The sequence below is a fragment of the Hyaena hyaena genome, unplaced genomic scaffold (assembly GCF_003009895.1).
Source record: "Hyaena hyaena isolate Hyena2069 unplaced genomic scaffold, ASM300989v1 scaffold_170, whole genome shotgun sequence".
NCBI classification, from domain to species: domain Eukaryota; kingdom Metazoa; phylum Chordata; class Mammalia; order Carnivora; family Hyaenidae; genus Hyaena; species Hyaena hyaena.
Genome location: NW_024080802.1, coordinates 1,648,064 through 1,672,748, shown reverse-complemented (window position 1 = coordinate 1,672,748; position 24,685 = coordinate 1,648,064). Strand labels below are relative to the sequence as shown.

Sequence of the window (24,685 nt, the reverse complement as noted above, 5' to 3'; positions counted from 1 at the left end):
GAACTGAGGAGGATTATTATAATTTTTACAGCTTCTTGTTTAAAACATTACTGGTTCTCTTATGTTTTGCTTTTCCACATTTTAGGAAATCTTTTTCTCTATTAAGCTAACAATAATTTGATAAGATACACCTTTATGAATAAAGATAAAACATTTACTTTTTCTCTGTATGTGATCCCTCCAGAATTTGGAAACTCTTGGTGAGTATTCTTATTTTCATGACAATAATTTGCATAGATTCAGTAAGAATCTTTTCTCTTTATATCAGGACAGAGGAACAGTGGTAATATTACCAAAGATTTGACTGGAATATCATACTTGAGAAATGTGCATAGATTCAGATAGAACTAAAGTTTTAAAGAACACAGTTTGACTTTACAGAACCAAATAAAGCCCTTTGAAGGAAAAATCAACCTAGTACCTTGCTTACAAAATTCCGGCAAAGCAGTCTTAAAAAGAGCTTAGATGGTTAATCACCATTCTTACTGCACTAATATAAATAATCAGGCAACATTTAATGCAAAGAAATTAGTTTTACTATAAAAAATGAGGATACTTGAAGAGAACAAATCATGTTTACTTTCCCCCTTTGTCTATATCAGATTCTAATCCTGTTAATTGTCCTTGAATTTGTTATATACTTGTAAATTGAACTAGATCCTGAATTCCAGTTTCCTCAAAAATCTGGCTACAACTCTCCAAAGCAACATTTCCAAGTTTCTCCCACCCTTCTGATTTAGAATCCGTTTGAACAAAGACTGCCCCAAGAATCTACTTGGAAGGGGCTATACCAGGTCCTCCTCACTACCCAGATGGCACACAAACTTCAGGGCCTTAAACCTTGAATATGTATTTCACAGGTGAAAAAGGCTCTCCACCTGACATCTGGCCCTGCACAGATAGAGACCTCTGAATCAAATGATTAGAAAAAGAAGTAGCTGACATAGAGGTTGACTGCTTACTCCCCTGATGCATCATCAAGACTTCGTTTCAAACATGAAATTTTGAACTTCTGTCTTTCCCTTTCTTTCTTTAACTCTGGCATTGGCCTGGAAAGATAACATCTTCATCCATTTCTCCCAGGCCTTTGTTAAGGAGGGGTAACTTTTGCCTTTCAGACTGTTGGATCTGTCATTAAAAACTATTATCTATTAACAGTGCCACCTTAGCAAAAGTGATTCGTGCCCCAATAGGATTTATGTTTATCTGGGGTCGTTATCACTCACCTTGGGCCTATACAGTTAGCATATAGCAAAGCAAGAGCTCTTAAGCTACCCCTAACTTTCCACAAACCAAATCAAGCACCTTCCTTGGTCGAATCCCCTGTATTGTCAAATCAGAAATGATGCAACAGGAGGTTTTATGATTCAGGGTTCACTTCCATTAGCAGGGACATACGTCCCTGGTTAGGTGTAAATATGAACGGGAATATCATCAGAAATATCTCCTTAACTCTTGAAGATATTGCAAAATCAGTAGCAAAGACAATACCTGCCCAACAAAGAGACTTAGACTCTGAACAAATAGGACAGACCTTGACTAGCTTTAGCTAAGCAAGGAGGTGTCTGCACTGTAGCCAACACCACCTGCTGCACCTGGATTAACACTTCTGGGGAAGTTAAAACTCAGTTACATAAGATCATTGAGCAACCCACTTGGCTTAAAAAGGAAGCTGACCAGCCAACCTGGAATTTCCTAGTCAGCACTAGGAGATTTGGTGGCAGCAGCAGGACCAAAGATTTCCAACAGCTCTGGGGACAATGAGAAATATAGGCATGGTACCCGCAAATCCTTTTTTGAGTTGTCTTTCCTGCTGTTTCCAAAGGTCATGAAAATAATGTAGAAAACAGAATGTTAAGTCAATGCCTTGAGATGATCTCCAATGTTTATAAGCTTAGTAAGATGTGAATTTATGCATGGGAAATGTCTGAGAGTCCCTAATATCTGCCCTGTTACTCATATGTGGCATCCATGGTTTCCACTTTCTACCTATTACCCACCCACCACCCCCATATGGGACATGACTCCTGGGAAAGGTCCTTCCAAGCACCAACTGACACAAATAAAGAAAAAACATTTCAATCAAAATCAATGACCTGATGCTTGATCAGTGATGCTTTCTGAGAAACATTTTAATCAAAGGGGAAATGTGAAAACCAATCAAGGAAATCTGATTTAAAATACAGATGGGAGGCCATGAAGGGAGAGTTCTCATGCAAACAGCATTCCTCTCAGCTGACATAAGTAGCAGGAAGGAGGAAGGTTTCCACGTGCCTCAGTAATAGCAAACTGCTCACCACTTCAGCCGGTGAGAAATCACCACAATCTTGAACTCTTGTTCTTCTCCAATACATTTATGGTCAGAATAACCCTCCTTAATTTCCTTCCAGAGACTAGTAAGTCTGCCTTCCTCAGACTTACCTATGGTTCACCATAGTTTCTTGTCTTGAATTTCAATCCCCCTGCTATTCCTGAATAAACTCATCTTTGTTTAATTAAATTACCACTTGTTTTATTTAAGGTTAACAGTCTCAGAATTATGTGATTTTTCTTTTTCCAGGTCTTATCAATCAAGTGAGAGTGGGTGAAAGTTTCCTGTCAAAGTCCAGGCCACTTAAAAGACATATGTAACTGGAATGCCTGAGTGGCTCAGTCAGTTAAGCATCCAATTCTTGATCTTGGCTCAGGTCATGACCTCAAAGTTCATGAATTTGAGCCCTGCACTGTGCTCTGCACTGAGCGTGGAGCGTGCTTGGGATTCTCTCTCTTCACCTCTCTCTCTCAAAAATAAACATTTTAGGGGGATAAAAAGATGAATGTAATGGCTTTGTTAAAAAAGGGAAAAAGAGAGTATGCTTTCAGAAAATAAGTCTGGAAAGGTTGAGAAAATAAGATGCCTAAAACAAATCCGACTTCCAGGCCCAAGGCTTGGGGTAAAAATGTGGACTGGAGCTACAGGTTTGGGAAATACCAGCATCCAAATGACGCGTGAAGTCTTAGATGTGTATGGCATCATCCAAGGAGAGTGTACAAAGAGGAGGTGCTGAGATAAATGGAAACCTAAGGACCACCAATGTCTAAAGGAAAACACAGAAGGCTGATACATGACTCGCCAAATACGTAAAAAGAAAACCGTAAGAATCTAATATTAAGAAAACCAGAACAGAATGGTTTAAAAAGGAAATATAAGGGTGCCTGGTTAGCTCAGAAAGAAGAACATGCAACTCTTGGGTTGCCTGGGTGGCTCAGTAGGTTAAGCATCCACCTCTTGATTTTAGCTCAGCTCATGATCTCACAGTCATGAGATCAAGCCCCACGTGGGGCTCTGCAATGACAGTGCAGAGCCCACTTGGGATTCTCTCTCCCTCTTTCTCAGTCCCTCCCCTGCTCATTCTCATTCTCTCTCTCTCATTCTCTCTCCCTCTCTCTCTCTCTCAAAATAAACAAACCTTAAAACAAAAAAAGAAGAAGAACATGCAACTCTTGTAGGAGTCGTGAGTTCGAGCTCCATGCAACTCTTGTAGGAGTCGTGAGTTCAAGCCCCACATTGGGTGTAAAGATGATTAAAAAAACAATAACTGACCAAAAAAATGAAAGGAAATATGTCTATTTCACTCAGAAAACTCAACTTAAAACAACTGTGTTGGGAGGGAGGCAAGATGGCAGAGAAGTAGGAAGCTCTGTACATTTTGCTCGCTCCCATCCCTCAAACAGAGAAGGTCTGAAGCCATAGGACACTGAACTGCAGGAGTCTGGGAGGAAAAGAGACAGAGTCCAGTAAGAAGACAACCTCCTAAGTGTGTGAGTGCAAACTGGGGAAGATAAAAACGGACCGGAACCCAGAGACATGGAGGGAGGGGAGGGAGCCACAGAGAGTCGAGGGGAAGAGAAAAAGCAGCTAGAAACTGTACCTGAAGAAGAGAAAAACCTCAGCTCCAGATGGAGAGTGATCCTATTTCTAGCTGTGGCACTGACTTTGGGCTGGGTGCCCCGGTCCCAGGCAGCACCAGGAGAAACTGCTCCACTGCTCTCCCAGCTCAATCCCTGGCTGGGAAGCAACCCGGCCTGAAACTGTTCCGCTGCTCTCCTGGCTTGATTCCTGGCTGGGGAGCAAACCGCACTGAAACTGCTCCACTGCTCTCCCAGCTCGATCCCCGGCAGGGACGCAGCCCAGCCTGAAACTGCTCTCCTGCTCTCCTGGCCCCACCCCTGGGTGGGAAGTGGCAGGCCTGTGGGATTACATTTTGAGTGGTATCAATAAAGCACATGGACTAAGATTTGGAAACGAGGCATGGATTAGGACACAGAACACGAACCACCTGGGCTATGCCCGAGGCACAGGGAGATCGGACCCAAAAGTGATTTGCAACGCTTGGTTCGAGAAGGGACTATGGTGCTACCATTTTTCTCCCACAACCACCAAAGCAGAACCTCAGGGAGCGGCTGGCAGACCTGCAGTGGAGGCGAACCTGCCTGCACCAAACCATGCCCTTCCGTGCTGGAGAGCTGCTTTTTTTTTTTTGGTACCAGAGCCCGGGAAAAGACCAACATGGATACACTGCCGTGATTAATTCTAGATCAATTCTTTCTATTCAAATATATTTTCCCTTGTCTCATTTGTATTCCTCCCCTCTGCTGGACTGGGCACTCTGGTTACTGGTTTGCTTAAACAGTCACATTTAATCCATTCTCTAGATGTATATTCTACACCTCCACCATTACCCTCCTCTCTCTCTCTCTCTCTCTCTCTGGAGTAATCAGACTACACAGTTTCTCTGAGTAACATTATCTTCGTTTCTTTCTCCTCACCTCCTACCATATTCTCCTCTTTCTCTCTCTGAATTAAGCCTCTTAGTCTCTCTGCCTGGTCATTGTCCAATTTCGCTTTTCTCCTGCCTCTGTCATTTCTCTCTTTCTATATGCTCTTCCATCAGCACTACACACACCCTGCTCTTTATCCGTAGCTGGGAATTCTAGTTTTATGCTTTTAGACTGTTCTTTGTCTTTTGGGTTTTTTCCTTTTTCCTTTTTGGTTTGCTTGTTTGTTGGATTTGTCTGTGCATTTGTGTGCCTTTGTTCCCTGTGTGTTTGTCTATTTTTCTTTCCAGGGCTACCTCAAGAAACAGGCCAAAATACACATGGTGGAGAGTCCCAAATACCACTAAGAGTAGGGAAATAAAGTCTCAACAAGAGAGACCAAGAGACACCATTAAAAGAACACTTTCTGAATGGACAGGCCCTGGATGTCCAACTCAATGAGCCTTCTTTAATACAGTAGTACTCGCAGGTGCAGACCCCATAACAAGCTTTTAAAACTGAGAAGAGACAGAAAGCTAGCCAAAATGACAAAATGGAAGAACTCTCTTCTAAAGAAAGTCCAGGAAGAAATGACAGCTAAAGAACTGCTCAAAGCAGATATAAGCAACATAACTGAACAAGAATTTAGAACAATAGTCATAAAATTAATCACTGGGCTTGAAAAAGGCATGGAGGACATCAGAGAAGCTATTGCTACAAACACTATGGAGCTCAAAAATAGTTATGATGAATTAAAAGTGTTATCAATGAGATACATAATAAAATGGAGGTGTCCAAAGCACGGATTAAAGAGTCAGAGAGGAGAATAGGTGAATTAGAAGACACAATTATAGAAAAAGAGGAAGCCAAGAAAAAGAGAGATAAACTGATCCAGGAGCACGGAAGGAGAGTTCGAGAACTGAGTGATACAATCAAAGGGAACAATATCCGTATCATAGGAATTCCAGAAGAGGAAGAGAGAGGGAAAGGCGCTGAGGGAGTCCTTGAACAAATTATAGCAGAGAACTTCCCCAATCTGGAGAAGGAAACAGACACAGAAATCCAAGAGGCACAGAGAACTCCCCTCAGACGTAACTTGAATTGATCTTCTGAACGACATATCAGAGTGAAACTGGCAAGATAAAAGGACAAAGAGAAAATTCTGAAAGCAGCTAGGGATAAAAGGACCCTAACATACAAAGGGAGGCCTATCAGAGTGGTGACAGACCTATCTACTGAAACCTGACAGGCCAGAAAGGAATGGTAGGAAATCTTCAATGTGATGAAGAGAAAAAATATGCAGCCAAGATTCCTCTATCCAGCAAGCCTGTCATGCAGAATAGAAAGAGAGATAAAAGTCTTCCCAAATAAACAAAAATTGAAAGAATTCATCACCCCTATACCAGCCCTACAAGAAATCCTGAGGGGGACTCTATGAGGGCTCTATAAGGGAGATATTGCAAGGAATACAAGGTACCAGAGACACCACAACAAGCATGAACCCTACAAGGAACACAATGACTCTAAACCCATATTTTTCAATAACAGAACTGAATTTAAATGGACTAAATGCTCCAATCAAAAGATACAGGGTAGCAGAATGGATAAAAACACAAAATCCATCTATTTGCTGTCTACACCAGACTCATTTTACACCTGAGGACACCTTCAGATTGAAAGTAAGGGGATGGAGAAATATCTATCATGCTACTGGAAATCAAGAAAAAGCCGGAGCAGCCATTCTTATAATCAGACAAACTGGACTTTAAAGTTGAGGCAGTAACCAGGGATGAAGAAGGGCATTATATAATAATTACAAGATCCATCAGGACCTTGTATCCATCAGGAAGAGCTAACAATTATAAATGTCTATGCACTGAATTCGGAAGCACTCAAATACATAAAACAACCACAAACAGAAACAATCTTATTGATAAGAATGTGCTAAGAGCAGGGGACTTTAATACTCCACTTACAGCAATGGATAGATCAACTAGACAGAAAACCACTAAATAAACAATGGACTTGAATGACACATTGGACCAGATAGATTTGACAGATATATTTAGAACTCTACATCCTGAGGCCATGGAATTCACTTTCTTCTCAAGTGCGCATGGTACATTCTCCAAGATAGAACACATACTGGGACATAAAGCAGCCCTCAATAAATATAAAAGAATTGAGATCATACCATGTACACTTTCAGATCACAACGCTATGAAACTTGAAATCAACCCCAGGAAGAAGCCTGGAAAACTTCCAAAAACATAGAGGTTAAAGAACACCCTACTGAAGAATGAATGCGCCAATCAAGCAATTAGAGAAGAAATTAAAAAATATATGGAAACGAATGAAAAATGAAAATACAACAATTCAAACTCTATAGGATGCAGCAAAGGCAGTCCTAAGAGGAAAGTACACTGCACTCCAGGCCTATTTCAAGAAATTAGAAAAAGCCCAAGTATAAAATCTAACAGCGCACTTAAAGGAACTAGGAGGAGAGCAACAAGAACACTCCAAACCCAGTAGGATAAGAGAAATAATATAAATCAGGGCAGAAATAAACAATATAGAATCCAAAAAGACAGTTGAACAGATCAATGAAATCAAGAGTTGGTTCTTTGAAAAAATAAACAAAACTGACAAACCTTTAGCCAGGCTTCTCGAAAAGAGAGAGCACCCAAATAGACAAAATCATGAATGAAAATGGACTTATTACAACCAATCTCTCAGAAATACAAGCAATTATCAGGGAATACTATGAAAAATTATATGCCAACAAACTGGACAACACAGAAGAAATGGAAAGATTCCTAAACACACACTCACTACCAAAATTCACAAAGGAAGAGATAGAAAACCTGAACAGACACATAACTAGTGAAGAAATTGAATCAGTTATCAAAAATCTCCCAACAAATAAGAGCCCTGGGCCAGATGGCTTCCCTGGGGAATTCTACCAGACATTTAAAACAGAGTTAAGACCCATTCTTCTCCAGCTGTTCCAAAAAATAGAAATCGAAGGAAAACTTCCAGACTCATTCTAGAAAGCCAGCATCACTTTGACTCCCAAGAAGAACAGACACCCAGCAAAAAAAAGAGAACTACAGGCCAATATCCTTGATGAATACGGATGCAAAAATCATCAAGATACTTGCAAATCAAATTCAACAGCACATAAAAAGAATTATCCACCAAGATCAAGTGGGATTCATTCCTGGGTTAAAGGGTTGGTTCAATATTCACATATCAATCAATGTGACACATCACATCAAAAGAAAAGATAAAAACCATATGATCCTGTTGATGCAGAAAAAGCATTTGACTAAATATAGCATCCTTCTTAATCAAGACCCTCAACAAAGTCTGAATAGAAGGAACTTACTTAAACATCATAAAAACCATCTATGAGAAGCCCTCAGCTAACATCATCCTCAATGGGGAAAAACTGAAAGCTTTCCTCCTGAAATCAGGAACATGACATGGATGTCCACTCTCACCACTTGTTGTTTAATATAGTGCTGGAAGTCCTAGCATCAGCCATCAGACAACAAAAGGAAATAAAGGCATCAGAATTGGCAAAGAAGAAGTCAAACTTTCACTTTTTGCAGACAACAGGATACCCTACATAGAAAATTCAACAGACTCCACCAGAAGCTTACTAGAACTGATCCATGAATTCAGCAAAGTTACAGGGTACAAAATCAACACACAGAAATCAGTTGCATTTTTATACACCAATAATGAAGCAACAGAAAGAGAAATCAAGAAACTGATCTCATTGACAATTGCACAAAAAAACATACAATACCTAGGAATAAACCTAACCAGAGATATAAGAGATCTGTATGATGAAAACTACAGAAAACTTATGAAGGAAATTAAAGAAGACACAAAGAAATGGAAAAACATTCCATGTTCACGGATCAAAAGAATAAATACTGTTAAAATGTCATTACTATCCAAAGCAATCTACACATTCAATGCAATCCCAATCAAAATTGCACCAGCATTCTTCTCAAAGCTAGAACAAACTATCCTAAAATTTGTATGGAACCACAAAAGACCCCGTATAGCCAAAGTAATAATTGAAGAAGAAAACCAAAACGGGAGGCATCACCATCCCAGACTTCAGCCTCTACTACAAAGCTGTAATCATCAAGACAGTATGGTACTGGCACAAAAACAGACACATAGGCCAATGGAATAGAATAGAGAACTCAGAATGGGACCCACAAATGTATGGCCAACTAATCTTTGACAAAGCAGGAAAAGAGTATCCAATGGAAAAAAGACAGCCTGGGAGAACTGGGTGCTGGAAGAACTGGACAGCAACGTGCAAAAGAATGAAACTAGATCATTTTCTCACATCATACACAAAAATAAACTCAAAATGGATAAAGGACCTGAACGCTGAGACAAGAAACCATCAAAACCCTAGAGGAGAAAGCAGGAAACATCCTCCTTGACCTCAACCATATCAATTTCTTACTTGACACATCCCCAAAGGCAAGGGAATCAAGAGCACAAATGGACTATTTGGACCTAACCAAGATAAAAAGCTTCTGCACGGCAAACAATCAATAAAGCTAATAGGCAACCAACAGATCGGGAAAAGACGGTTGCAAATGACATATCAGATAAAGGGCTAGTATCCAAAATCTATTAGGAACTCACCGAACTGCACACCTGAAAAACAAATAATCCAGTGAAGAAATGGGCAGAAGACATGAACAGATACTTCTCCAAAGAGGACATCCAGATGGCCAACAGACACATGAAACAATGCTCAGCGTCCCTCATCATCAGGGAAATACAAATCAAAACCACACTGAGGTACCACCTCACGCTGGTCAGAATGGCTAAAATGAACAAATCAGGAGACTAGAGATGCTGGCGAGGATGTGGAGAAACGGGCACCCTCCTACACCATTGGTGGGAATGTAAACTGGTGCAGCCCCTCTGGAAAACAGTGTGGTGGTTCCTTAAAAAATTAACAACAGAACTCCCCTATGACCCAGCAATAGCACTGCTAGGAATTTACCCAAGGGATACAGGAGTGCTGATGCATAGGGGCACATGTACCCCAATGTTCCCAGCAGCATTCTCAACAACAGCCAAAACTGGGAAAGAGCCTAAATGTCCATCAACTGACAAAGGGATCAAGATATGGTTTATCTATACGATGGAATACTACATGGCAATGAGAAAGAATGAAATCTGGCCATCTGTAGCAACGTGGACAGAACTCGAGGGTGTTATGCTGAGCAAAGTAAGTCAGGCAGAGAAGGACAGATACCATATGTTTGCACATATAGGTGGATTAGGAGGAACTTAACAGAGGACCATGGGGGAGGAGAAGGGGAAAAATAGCGGGGGAGAGGGAGGGAGGCAAACCATGAGAGACTCTTGAATTCTGAGAACACACTGAGGGCTGATGGGGGTGGGGGCGAGGGAAAGGGGGTGGTGAGCATGGAGGAGGGCACTTGTCGGGATGAGCACTTGGTGTTACATGGAAACCAACTTGACAATAAACTATGAAAGAAAAAAGTACATGTGAATTTACAATTAAAAAAAGGGATAAGAGCATTGCAAAATAAAAATATGTGTTTAAATGTTTACAAAATATGTCAATTGGAAATAAAAAAAACAAGTGTGTTATACTACTTCAGACTCTATCAAGCACAACTTTAAGAAATAATATATACGCAATAAATTAGAAGCAGTGTTAGAACTACCTTCAAAAAATTCATAAGCAATGAAAACTAGTGAGCTGAGCAGGTATTTAATTAAATGTATAATTCTCTATTACAGCAGCAATAAATTTCCAGAACAAGGAGAGGAGATAATGCAGGATTATCAATATCAAACCCTTGTTGGTAACTCTATACAAGTATTAAAATACAGGTGGCTGGCATACCATGGCAATGGAAATCCTTGCTGAGTGCCTGAAAGAGCTCTGCCAACCTGTATAACCAAGTACATCCATCAGAGCATCAGAGGATTCTTGCAGTAGCTTATAAGTCAACAATGATTCCTGCTGGGCAAAAGGCTGATTTTTCCTTTTTTTAGAATTAAAATATACTTCCATGTATGAGTGTTAGTTTTCTTACATTACATATTAAAGATCTGGTCAAAGCACACCATTACTAACAGCCTTTACTGCTAGGAGTGCAAATATAAACTGCCATCTGAAACATTATGGAAACATTAGTCAGCCACAGACAATTACTGTTGACTTTACCTTGCTTCCTACCACACACCTCTTTTGTTTCTACCACTGTTTCCTTTTCTTATCCCCTTGGCTTTTTTTCTCTCTTACACCTAATTTTAGCAACTACTACTTAAGAAGCTTAGTGTCTCATTTACTTTCTTGCCTCGTTACAACACTATGAAGCCATCCATGCCTCTTAACAGAATACCACTCAGTACCTGTCTTTAATCTGTATGCATTCATTGTTATCCCTTGTTTAATGTGGTACTACTGAATGATAAATATGATACCAGGGCTAGAGATCTTTATTCCAGAAATCTTTTTAGACAGTCTACTCTACCATCCAATATAAAATATAACATAGATAACATAGGAATACATTAAAGTAGAAAAGGTACCGAAAGCTAGGTTAAAAGTAAAAGGATCAAGAAACAGGATTTACAACAGGAATAAGGAAATCAATACAGGAAAACAATAAAGATAATGAAGAAAAAAAACTACAGGGATAATTGCATGTAGTTAGGATGTTGTAAGAAGGTAATTCTGTCATAAAAGTATATTCTTGGATTCTGACACTCTTAAGATAGGTGTTTGCTCTAATAGACAAAGCTGAAATATGAAGTGACAGGTCTTGATTTCAGTTAACCTTAAAATTTATACTTCCAATTCTTTTAAGAGTAGAGGTGGTTAAGTTCTTAATATGAAAGTCACATCTGGCTCAAAATACTTCCTATTAATCAGTACACATTAAGAATGCCTCAAATCCAGTTAAAGGAGTACTATGTTGGAAGATGAGCAGTAAATTAGCAGGCTAAATGGGGAAGAAAACAGATACCACTTCCTGAACAGGGCATATTTTAAAAAGACTAACTGAGCAACAGAACCTTTAGTAAACTCAAAATTGTTCTCACCATGATACTCCTGCCAACAAAAAATACTTTTGAGAAGACAGAACACAAGTACCTCTTTCTCAATATTCTCAACTCTTTTGCAAGCTGTATGAGCTGAACTTTAATAACAGGCAATATATAATACAGTGGTTAAGAGCTTGTTTTCTGTAACTAGAGTATCAAGGTTTGAATCCCTGCTCTGGCACCTGAAGAGCTCTGAGACTTTGGGTAAGCCGATTAACCTTTTTGTGTTGTGGATTCTGTGGCTGTAAAAAAGGACAAGGTTGTCGTGAGGATAAAATGAATTAATATTTGTAATTGCTAATAACAACCTACTGGGGAAAAAAAGCATTACCTATGTATTATTTTTATTGTAACTGCTCTTAAGAAATGTCGTAAGCCATTTCTCCTCCAGACTTTATAGTGATCTAATAGCCACATCCCCAATATTTCTAATTTTCATTTTCCACTGACTTCCTAGTAAGCACACATCAATAATACACTATGCATTTCATCTAGCTGTCTTGTAAACTTGTCTCCCCTTTGTAACAAGAAGTCAGGGACTGTTCTAGTCACGAATATATCTACCCAGCCAAGAAAAGTACCTGCCACAGAGCAGACAGAATAACCCAGCAATTCTACAGTGCACATATTCTTATAATGTGTTAACATTGCTGAAATTGGGCTGTAACTTAATTACACACTTATAATTAAATTAAATTAAATTAAAACTGCCAACAGTAACTCTTTTTTTAGAGCGAATATACAATATATAGCAATTAACAACCTAGATCTGATGAAAGACTATATATATCAGTGAATGAATTAGTGAAAGAATTAAAGAAATAAACTTCAGTTTTACCTAATCAAAATTCATGTTCTTTAAAAAATTATTTTAATCTCCCTTTCTCTCACAATAAGCAGGTCATATTGACAAAAGAGTACTTGTCTGGATCATTTTTTTGGGCATACAAACCCCTAGCTGGTTATCCCTGATGAGAATTTATTTACTATCATTTGCCTAGCTCATCAGTGACAAAATGTTCATTAGCTTTCTGAATAATTATTTCTAAATTAAACTAAAACTATTCCTCTGGAAACAATATTCCTATGAAGGCTGGTGCTGTTTTTTATTTAATCTTACAAGTATAAACACAAACATAATACTTAAAATGGCTTTTTCACATTCTTTGAAAGAATCTTTCAAAATGACAAACTGTTTATATACAGCCAGTAAAGACAAAAGTTTGTACATATTTTAATAAAAATTCACAATACTAGGGAAGAAGATGAACAAGAATTTTCTAATAAAAGAGAAGAATATATTTCATATCACACAGCAGCAACAATGCACATCAAATTTTGAGTGCTTAGGTGAGTAATTTCTAGAGATTATCAACAGCTTCCATTATGTTGTTAGAAAGGTACATAACCATCTCCTCCCCAAATTTCAAAACTACTGTATTAAATGCAAACATTTTCAGTTAGCTTAATAAACTTCATTAATTAAACCAAAATCAATGTCAGGAGTACTGCCCAAAATAACACAAAAAATAATATAAAAAATATTACAAAAGAAAGTACAATACAAACAAATGAAAATCATGTCTATTAAAAATGAGAAGAGAACATGTTGGGATGTTCAGTTACTAGAAGATGAGACTTTTGCTTAACTAAGAGGAATACAAAGACATGGTTGAGGGATGTGCAGTTAGGTGATCTGAAACTGAAGTTCATTATCACTTTTTATGAACAAACTATGTTGTTATATTTGAGGGCTTTTTATAACGTTTCCTATCAATGTGGTGATTATGAAACATCCATTAGGTTTTAGGTTAACGGAGAAAGTACATATAGTTGAATTAATGAATTACCAACTGAGAACAGCACATCAATGTACAAATCTCTAAACAAGATATAAAGTTAATATTTTAAAATGGGTTTGCATAATGAACAAGCAACAAATTTTGTTAAATTACTATCTGTTAAAGTCCATGGGTTTGTTCCTGATTCCTATATTTTACACCAACAGTAGGGATCCCAGCTACCTTAGAATGGTACAGTATATTAAGGGATAATTAAGAAGCCCACATTTATAGTGGTTCTGACTTAAGGAAAAGATCCAGAAGATATGGAAGACTTAAGAAGTCTTGCAGAAAAAAGAACATACTCCAAGTGATCAGGGAAGCCCTTTTCAGACATGTGTGAATGATGTGTGAATGCTGATACCGGATTCCTCAAGATCATGCCACTTCAGAAAAATTAATTACCTACCACTTCTTAGATTACTTAAAAATAAATAAGCTTAAAGAAAAACATTTCTGCACAATTTCTCAGGAACTGGCTTTGGAATGTGTATTAGTATACTTTTAACTTTTATCATTAATAACTGCCCATCCTTATTAAAATAAAGTGCAATCACCAAACATTCATATACCTTCCTCCCTCCTTTGTAACCAGGAAATGCCTTTCTGAAACTTTTTAAACCTGAATTTTCTATTTCACATGATGAATGTATAAAAGGTCCTCTCTTTCAAACCGTTTCAAAGACCATAATGCAATTAAATTATAATAACCTTTCCATTCTTGATTCTCAAGAAGAAGCTTACTACAAATTGAGAATTATGAAACTGAAGATTTCCTTGAAACAGGCAAACTGAACATAATTCTAAGACTGAAAATTAGTTTTCATTAAAGGAAATGCCTGCTAGGTAAAAAAAAAATTGGCATCTAATCTTTAGTACCTTCTGAACTAATTACTAAAGTTTAGGTTAAAAACAATCTGGTCAGCTACTAGCAGTGACAACTATTTTAAGCCACCTTATAAAATGAAGTGAGCAAGATTTATTTTCACTGAATCCCCTGGGGGGATTCCATCCTCTATAATTCCAGTGGAAAGACAATCTTGTTATTGTACACAAGCAGCAATAATATGCACATCACTACAACTATTTCCTCCCACCAACCTAAAATATATAAATTAGGGGTGCCTGGGTGGCTCAGTTAAGCGTCGGACTTTGGCTCAGGTCATGATCTCACAGTTCATGAACCCAAGTCGGGCTCTGTGAACATAGCTCAGAGCCTGGAGCCTGCTTGGGATTCTGTGTCTTCCTTTCTCTCTTCCCCTCCCCTACCCATGCTCTGTTTCTCTGCCTCTCAAAAATGAATAAATGTTAAAAACATATATATATAAATTAATTTGAAACATTATCTCTTGATCTAAAGTTCTGGTAATTGCAGCAATCTGATAACTAACCCATCTTAATGTCACTAAAATTATGATATAACCAAGTCTGTATAAACATGTTTGTTAATGAGCCAAATTGACCGTACTTTCTGTGCAAAGAACTAAGGACAAACATAATACAACTCACCTTCATTGGGAGATGTTTTCAACCTGCTGCAAATTCCATAGACGTCTCCATAGCTTTCCTGTATTTTTCGTAATGCATCTGTAGACCTGAGCTCCATGAGAGCCCGCAGCTCCGCGAGCGTAATTCCAAAGTCCCCGTCATGATTAGCTTCCTTCAAAGAGTTTTTTACTCCACTATATGCAACTGAGTTGTTTGCCATGTCGTCCATTACAAGTATTATTTATTAGAAGGAAAATGTTTCCCAAAAGACTCCAATTTTCACTTGATGTATTTCCAAGATGAAAATTTTTTAAATATGAAAATCTCTCTTAAACCAAACACTCATTGTAGGACTTTCTAGAGCAGCAGCATCAGCAGCATTTCCCAGAGAAGTATCTTGACCTTTGGCCCATGACTAGTTTCTTCATATCAATCATGAGATGTACACGTCTGTAAGAAAATATTTAAAAGTTAATAAAATCCATCATTTACAGCATTATGCATATAAACATATTTTCTAAATATCCTCAGGTAACTAATCAAAGTATATCATCATAAAAAAATTTCTAACTGTAGTCTCATGTGTGTAAGGTGCTTTGCATGACAAAATATCAAAGTATAACTACTAAATACAATTATATCTCAAAATATTAGATCTCATCATTAAATGAAACTGGATTTCACACGATTGAATTTTATGTTCCCATTCAGTATTATGGTTATTAATAGTTATCACTGAACACTTACATTCCAAGCACTATTTCTTTAAATTCATTCTCTCATTTAATCATCACAATGTAATCCCACGAGGTGTTATTAACTCCTTACCCTACTGAGAAGAGTAAGCCTCAGTGAATTTGAAGAGTTTCTGCACAGTTAACAAATGCCTAAAACAGATGAGCTGAGATATATCCAACCCATGTTCCTTCTAATACATGGACCATTCACTCTAAACTTTTCATACAAAATAGACCCTGAAAGGGCAAAAAGCACAGCAAACACCCCAGTGTGCCTTCCTACAGTTCTCCTTGGTTACTCTGTGACACCACCATCTTTTGCCTTCCTAAAACTATCTTCTACCATGATTTCTATCACATGTCACCACCTCTGTTCTTCCTTTGACCCACCACCCAAAGAAATTCTCTACCCCTGAGTCACTCTTGTTTCTTTGCTGGCCTTTACTATTATCTACAACTCTTGTGTTTGTCACGTTTGCCCATTAGTACATCCTGGGAATCAAGAACAGTGCCAGGCACATGGTAGACATTCAGTAAGTGTTTAAGCAATAAATGGATGCATCACTTAAATTTTCCTCATAATACTTTCAAGTTCTCATTGTACGCTAAACTACTTAAAGATGAGTGTTCAACTCTTTTTTTTAAATGTTTTTTTACTTATTTCTGAGGGAGAAAGAGAGAGACAGCATGAACAGGGGAGGGTCAGAGAAAGAGGGAGATACAGAATCTGAAGCAGGCTCCAGGCTCTGAGCTAGTTGTTAGCACAGAGCTCGACGTGGGGACTCGAACCCACAAACCGTGAGATCATGACCTAAGCCAAAGCCAGACGCTCAACCGACTGAACCACCCAGGTGCCCCGAGATGAGTGTTCAACTCTTATCTCCATTTATGTCCTTTAATCACCTCAGTGCTAATACAACCACTGGATTCATCATATTCCCTAAATAGATAATACCCTTTCTCAGTCACCATTATTCTAATCACCCGGGCTTGGAATCCTAAGTCATCTTTGACTCCATCCACTTCAGCTTCAGTTACTGAGTTAATTCTTCCTTTGAAAACTCCCTTTTATATAACCTTTTTCTTTCTCATCTTCAAATCCCTCTTCCACAAATTATAATCACTACCCCCTAGGTGCTCTCTCATTCTAATACTCCTTTTATCCAAAGGCATGCTCTTTGCTGCCATTTTTTTTTTTTAAGTAGGCTTCATGCCCAGCGCAGAGCCCAATGTGAAGTCCATTATGGGGCTTGAACTCACAACTGTGAGATCAAGACCTGAGCTGAGTTCAAGAGATGGACAGGTAACTAAGCCACCTAGGCAACCTAACTGCTACATTTAGATTTTGAAACAGTTATCATGCCATTATATCTAAACTTACAGGGTGAAAATACAGCTCTATTGTTTATGCCTGATTGGCACTCAAGCCTAAGCTTTATTTTACCTATTCAATCTTTCTCCTTCCCCAAATACCTCACTCTTCCATATTTAATAAATATAATGTTCAGTGATTGGGAACTAGAAAAGATTACTGGCAAGGGCATTAATCTTCATCTATTAAACTGTTATGAAAATGTTTGTAATGGTATGTGGTTCTCATAGTTTCATATGCATCCAAATCACTTATAGGTGATTAAAATACAGATGGTTGGGCCTCACCTCCAGAGTTTAGATTCAGTAGGATTAGGGTGGGCTCCATCTTTTGTTTTTTTAACTTTATTTTATATACTTAGAGAGAGAGAGGGAGAGAGAGAAAATATCCCAGACAGGGCTTGAACTCAGGAACTGTGAGATCATGACCTGAGCCGAAATAAAGAGTCGAATGCTTAACCAACTGAGCCACCCAGGTGTCCCTCCATCATTTGCTTTTCTAACAAATTCCCAGGTGGTACAGATGCTCTCAGTGCATAGAGCACACTGTTAGAACCAGTGGACAAGAGAATGGGTTTAAAACTCTGAATTCACACCAAATGGTTGAGGAAAATTTGCTTGCCTTGTGTGCAAGGATGTGATGGCCATAGATTCTACAAGACATTTTCCTTCATTGCCTGCTTTCTCCCACTTCACAAATCCTCCCTGCTTGCCCAGTTATTACCAATTTTACTCATCTCCTAGGAAAAGTGGTTCTCTCCTACTCACACATCAATTAGTAGAATAACGCAACTCCAAAATCTAGAGGAGGTGGTTATTCAATAACCTCCCTGAGTTTACTGGCATCTGAATTATTATGACAACTCTAAAATAAGTTATGTGTTCAAGAGAGAAGATTCCTAACAAAATTTCTGTATTGGAGGCATGTATGTCATCAGTCCTCAGGTTTCCTCCACAAAAAAGAATTTTCCTCAATGGCGGCTTCCTACCCCATTGATTACTGAGGTAAAATAAGTGGTCTGGCAGATTTTCCAAAAGCAACTAGACAGATGTGGTTTCTTCACCTTTCTGCCTTCTGTAAGAAGCCAGATGTCTGGAGAACTCCTACGCATTGGTGTGAGTTATTAGGGTAGGGACAGACACCCAGGTTAAAAAAAACAAAAAAAACAAACTACTGTTCAGAGTGGCTGCAGTGGGGTAAATAACTGTGTAGTTTGGGGCAAATAACTGTGTAGTTTGGGCTCAGCATTAGAGCTTCCTTGTTGTCACACAAAAAACAAATCCTCCATTTCAGGTTCTGTCAATATTAAAACTAATGATTTTACTCCAATATGTCAATCATTGTTTCTGCTCTTGACAGAATCCAAAAACAGGAGAAATGGGTGTTACTTACTAGGTTCTCTTCCATTTCTCAACAATAAGACATATCAGAGCTAGGCTTTGAATTTCTTTTTGTGACTCAAAAGCCATGCTCCCTCCCCTACGCTGCCTCTACTGTAAGTCTTCACATATATAGATCCAATTGGAAATGGTCATAGGTCAAAAAACAGCCAAATAACACCAAACATACCAGTTGATATTAATAAAATCAGAATTCAGGACACTACAGTGGGTATTTGTTATCTGCCAGCTCAACATCCTGTCTCCCACTTTTTGTTTAGGGATTTGCCCTTCCCCGACTCATATGACCCAACAAAGGCCAAGAGCGGCAAGGCGGCTTCTGCTGTGACTCTGGGGCAGAGACTTGTCTCTTCTTACTGAACTTAAATCTGATAAGGCAAAAGCCTCTGTGAATGGATCCAAAAGGGAAGGAAAGACAGAGAGTGAGGAAAGGAGAGAGGAAAGGAATGTGCCTGCCAGTGCTGGATCTCTTAAGCCCCTTGGTCAATCCACATCTCAGTATGGTCCATCCCCGGATTTTTTAAGTAATGTATTGGTAAGTTCCCTATTGAAGTTGAATTTTCTACCACTCTGCAACCCACATAGCTTTGTTAAATACATGATTACCAAATATGTCCAGTTCTCCTACTGTTTAAAGAAGTCCAGGCAATAAGCACCAAATGCAAAAAGAGTCACTTTCCAAAAGAGGGTGGATTTGAATTTACCTACAAGTTATACATCAAGACGTTGTGATTTCTGGATCTACGATAGCCTCTTCAATTAATTTTCTCTCTATCCACTTTCACTCCTCCATTCACTGAACTAGTAGACGGACAAAAGTGCTCAGGACGAAAACAAAGTTTTATTGTTTATTCACTACAATATGACAAGAGGGGGTCACACTATTTGGGATTGAGATATAACAGAGTGTAGAAGATTTTTTATGGCCTCCATAACTTATTCCTGATCCCCAGATGACCTCTCTGGTCAAACGACTATTGGTAGTCTTTGTGGGATTATGAAAAAAGACAAAGGTAGTTTAAGACTGGAGTTAGGCAAAAATAGTTACAGTCTTCAAAAAGAAGGATAAGATGGAATCCAACTGACACAGGCTTTACTATGAATGAGGAAGGCCCTCAAAAGACAAAAAAATGACTCTAAGGTCCTAGCAATGAGTGGAGCTCATAATTAATCACTGATTGCAATTTCAATTCCTTCTTTCACAAGAACACTTGACTCAGATCATGAAATGGTTGTATGGATGTTATCTAGGCTCAACAATAAAAACCACAAAGACCGCATATCAGAAAAACTCAAAGAAATGCAGGCAAACAGTTAAAGTAAGTTATGAGGTGAAATATGAAGCTGGAGCTTTATTTTAGGGCTCTATAAAGGATTCTTATTATATAGTAACATGAAATTCTTGCAGACAAGGTACAGGCAGTAACGACAGGACTCTAACATCAATTAAGGTAGGAAACAGATCTATTCTGCTTTACCTCGGACATACACACCAATAATATTACTGGCTCACCTATAAAATATAGATACAAAAACAGTACCCATCTCTTTAAATGTGTTAATATAAGTAAAACTATTGGAACTTAGCCTGGAACACAGTTAATGGTAAACATGTCAGCTATTTTTATTGTTAAGAATATTTGCAGATATATTCTACAGAGAATAACCCTGCTCCCCTCAAATGAGGAGGACTGCCGAGCCATTTGAGAGGAGGAATGTCATTAAAGAAATAAGATTTCTAAACCTAAAAGAAAAGAAGACTTTAATTTAAAAAATTTTTAATACTTATTCATTTTTTAAAAATATTTTTATTTATTTCTAGGAGAGAGAAAGAGAGACAGCGTGAGCAGGGGAGGGCCAGAGAGAGAGGGAGACACAGACTCTGAAACAGGCTCCAGGCTCTGAGCTGGCAGTCAGCACAGAGCCCAACGCGGGGCTCGAACCCACGAACCGCAAGATCATGACCTAAGCGAAAGTCGGACGCTTAACCGACTAAGCCAACCAGGTGCCCCAACATTTATTCATTTTTGAGAGAGACAGGGTGAGTTAAGCGGGGGAGGGGCAGAGAGAAGGGAGACACAGAATCCAAAGCAGGCTCTGAACTGTCAGCACAGAGCCCAACGCAGAGTTTGAACTCACAGACTGTGGGATCATAACTTGAGCTGAAGTCAGACACTTAACCGACTGAGCCACCCAAGTGTCCCAGGCAAAGTGGATTCTGATGATAGTCTAATATAAAAGAAACTCTGCGACACAGATAAAACATATAAAGACCAAATGTATCAAAAAGACTGATGAATGAAAGAGAGTCACCAACTTCTATTTGTATTATGCATAACAGGCCCACTAAACTTTGCACTGGTCTGGTGTGAACAGTAGTAATAATCATAAATAATCTTTAATAATAAAAAGAATGTTGAAGAATCAAGAAAACTAGTGCATTGAAGAAATGGAGGAGTCTTAGTCTAGGGGAGGAACGACCTGTGATGGGAAACCCCAAACATTTGAAGTTTTATAGTGTAGGAAGTGACTAGACAGATGCTGTGGAGTACTGAAGGACAATACTAGAATGTAAAGAAAGCAAGCTACAGAGAGGTAGTTACTGGCTATGTAAGACAGAACTCTTGTAACAAGTTGTCCAAAACTGGAATAGGTCTTTAACAGTTAATTTTACGGCAACTTGACTGGATCACAGGGAGCTCATATTTGGTTAAACATTACTTCTGTGTGTACCTGTTAGGGTGTTTTTGAATGAGATTAGCATTTGAATAGGCAGACGAAATAAAGCTGACGGCCCTCCCCAGGGTGGGTGGGTATCCCAATCCATACTGGGTCTGAATAGAACACAACCTGAAGAGGGGCTTTGAACACCTCTCAGCTTTTGTGCTCTCAGGCTAAGACACCAACCTCTCGCCTCAGGCAGAAAATTACACCATTGGCTTTCCAGGGTCATTGGTTTGAAGAAGGCAGATAGTGGGAATTCTCAGTTTCCATAAATGCCTGAGAAAATCCCTCATAATAATTCTCTCTCTATATATATTTCCGACTGGCTCTGTTTCTCTGGAGGACTCTGGGTCAGTGAGAACTCTCTCAGAGCCCTGGGGTTAATTGAGCAAGATACTAAAAAAATGTGTGGTCAGAGAGCTCAATAGCTAAAGACAGCCCATGCCCTTTTTGTGACAACTCTAATATTTAAAATTCCAATCCTATTAATTTTTAAAAAATATTTACTTTGAGAGCGCGTGCGCAAACACACACGCATGCACAAGTGGGGGAGGGGAGAGAAAAAGGGAGAGAGAGAATCTCAAGCAGGCTCTGCACTGTCAGTACAGAGCCCTACACAGGGCTTGAACTGTGAGATCATGATTTGAGCAGAAATCAAGAGTTGGGATGCTTACAGATGCCCCTAAAACTCCATTCCTATTTATTTTTTTAAAATATTTTTTATTTCTAGGAGACAGAGAGACAGCGTGAGCAGGGGAGGGTCAGAGAGAGAGGGAGAAACAGACTCCGAAACAGGCTCCAGGCTCTGAGCTGGCAGTCAGCACAGAGCCCGACACGGGGCTCGAACCCACGAACCGCGAGATCATGACCTAAGCGAAAGTCGGACGCTTAACCGACTAAGCCACTGGTCTGATGCAGTGAGCATGCTCTATACACATACACAACTGACTTCCTGTCAGTATCCCATTCTCTACAGATTCTGTTTAGCTTTTAAAAATCAAGACTCCTTTTCTTCCAGATTACTTCAAAGACAACAAACCTCAGGCCAAAAAAGTATTCTTTCTTGTATATAATGTATGAAAGATAACATCTAATTTGAATATATGCTCATTGTGGTTATAAGCTTAGAGAAGTCATTTGAAATTAGTATTTCAATTCCAAATTTAAACAAATTGGCGATAAATCAAAAGTAATTTATTTGTTAAAAGTCAATCCTGTTGTTTAAACTGTCATTAGTCTCTTCAAATGTCCACTGAATCAACTACGGATTCAAGTAATCTTGATTTTTTCCAAATCACTCGGAATGTAGAATGAAATTTCAAAAAAAAAAAAAAAAATTGTTAGTCCTAAATCTTACTCTTCAATTTTCTAATACTCCTAGATTTTATAACTATTCAGTGTATGAAGTTACTTTTGATTTCATATACTCTTTCCCCAAAATATTCAGTTTTCTTAAGGTATCTACACTGAATCAGCTCAATAAATAAATGTCTTTGGGTTTTCATTTGATATACTGAAATAACTTAAGGGTTAAGTCAAATTTCTATTTACTAGGTCTAATATTATGTCTGGTTAAAAATTTAAAAGTATAGAATTAGTATCTACAAAGGTTTTTAATCCATGACTGGTTTTACAGGAACACAAATTACAGATCTGTGGCTTGAAAAAGAAATCTGGGGGTGCCTGGGTGGCTCGGTCAGTTAAGCACTGACTGTTGATTTCACTTCAGGTCACGATCTCAGAGTTTGTGGGATCCAAACCAAGTAGGGCTTTGTGCTAACAGTGTGGGAGCCTGTTTGGGATTCTCTTTCTCTCCTTCTCTGCCCCTTTCTTTCTCTCTTAAAATAAACAAACATTTGAAGTAAATAAACATTTTTAAAAAGCTGATGCTAAAGATAGATTTTCACTTAAGAGAATAGTTGTTTAAAAGTTTCTAAGTCAAAATAAAATGCTAACCATAAACAAATTTTAAAAAGCCATCATTCTGTTAAAAAATGGTTACAAAGGAATCATAGATTTTAACAGCTGAAAGGATGTTGATCAAATCCAATTGCTCATTTTAAAGCCGTAGAAACCAAACACACCCATGATCATCTACTTCCAAAAAGAATAAAGATGCTTATAATAAAAGAAAGCAAGCATTGAATACTCACAAAATCATTAAAAAAAAAGAAGAGTGAAAGAATAAAATTTAAGTCCTAGGATAAATCAAAACAATGTACAGTTGTACAGAGGCTACTATCACGGAAATAGGTAGCATTTATTGTATTTCAAAGTGGATACTGACACCCTAGCTGTTAGACACAACATTTGACTGACAAGCTAAAAAAAATTGCTTTTGAGTGCAGTCTTTCAAAAAGACCACTCAAGAATCTCCATTTTTTTAGTTTCTTTTTTCTTTTAACATGAAAATTAATCCAACCTCCTTTGTAGACAAGTAGTTGTGAAAAGAGGGATAACCAGCTTTGACAGCTGTTTCTCACTGTGGCTGCTACTGGGCGCTTTATTGTCAGCACTAGCTCATCACTGAAGAAATCCAGCCTGGCCTGCACTGCCCCATTAGATAATAGCCGTGATCTTCAGTCCTTGGGACAACCTAAAACTTGCACCTTAGATGCCCCTCTGGAAGGCTGGACAGTAGAACTACTATATAACTAAGTGTAAATTTAGGCCCATTACACTTAAATTTATATAAGGCAAAAACCCTGCCTTTTTCATCTCTGATCTCCCATATCTTGCCAAGAGGTACCTATGATCATCCAAAATATAGTCACTTTGCATAAAAAAAACCACAACAAACTTCTACCTGATTCATATCCTACAAATGTAAAGTCTTCCAACAATTAAAACAATTTTTAATAAATGATAAAAATGTGCTGTAAACTAAAATGGTAAGTACAATGTGTAAGATCAGATTAATGGCAGAAAGAGAAGATGCTCTATCCATACTATACACATCAAAGGGCAGAGCCTTCAAGATCAAGAATGGTCATGTTTCTTTTACGGTTTTGTTATGTTCTTCTTATTTCATTAAAACACTCTGAAGAACCAAGGGATAACTCAATTTTAATATTCTTTGAACTCACTTTTCATCTTTTTAAGAGGCTCAAAAGAAAGCATACACACTGGATAAAGGGACATAAAGACTATAAAGCTTGTTTAGAAAAGTAATTTATATCAGGTGAATAAAGAATG

General features: G+C 38.3%; 1 protein-coding gene across 1 annotated transcript in view; it reads right to left on the bottom strand.

The window, feature by feature from the left end:
* Nucleotides 1-24,685, bottom strand: part of ATP2B1 (ATPase plasma membrane Ca2+ transporting 1) — a 133,709-nt gene that overhangs the window by 60,895 nt on the left and 48,129 nt on the right. Inside the window, exon 3 of the mRNA XM_039240225.1 lies at nucleotides 15,279-15,707. Coding sequence (XP_039096156.1) covers nucleotides 15,279-15,486 — 208 coding nt within the window. The 5' untranslated portion in view covers nucleotides 15,487-15,707. The remainder of the gene's footprint in view (nucleotides 1-15,278; nucleotides 15,708-24,685) is intronic.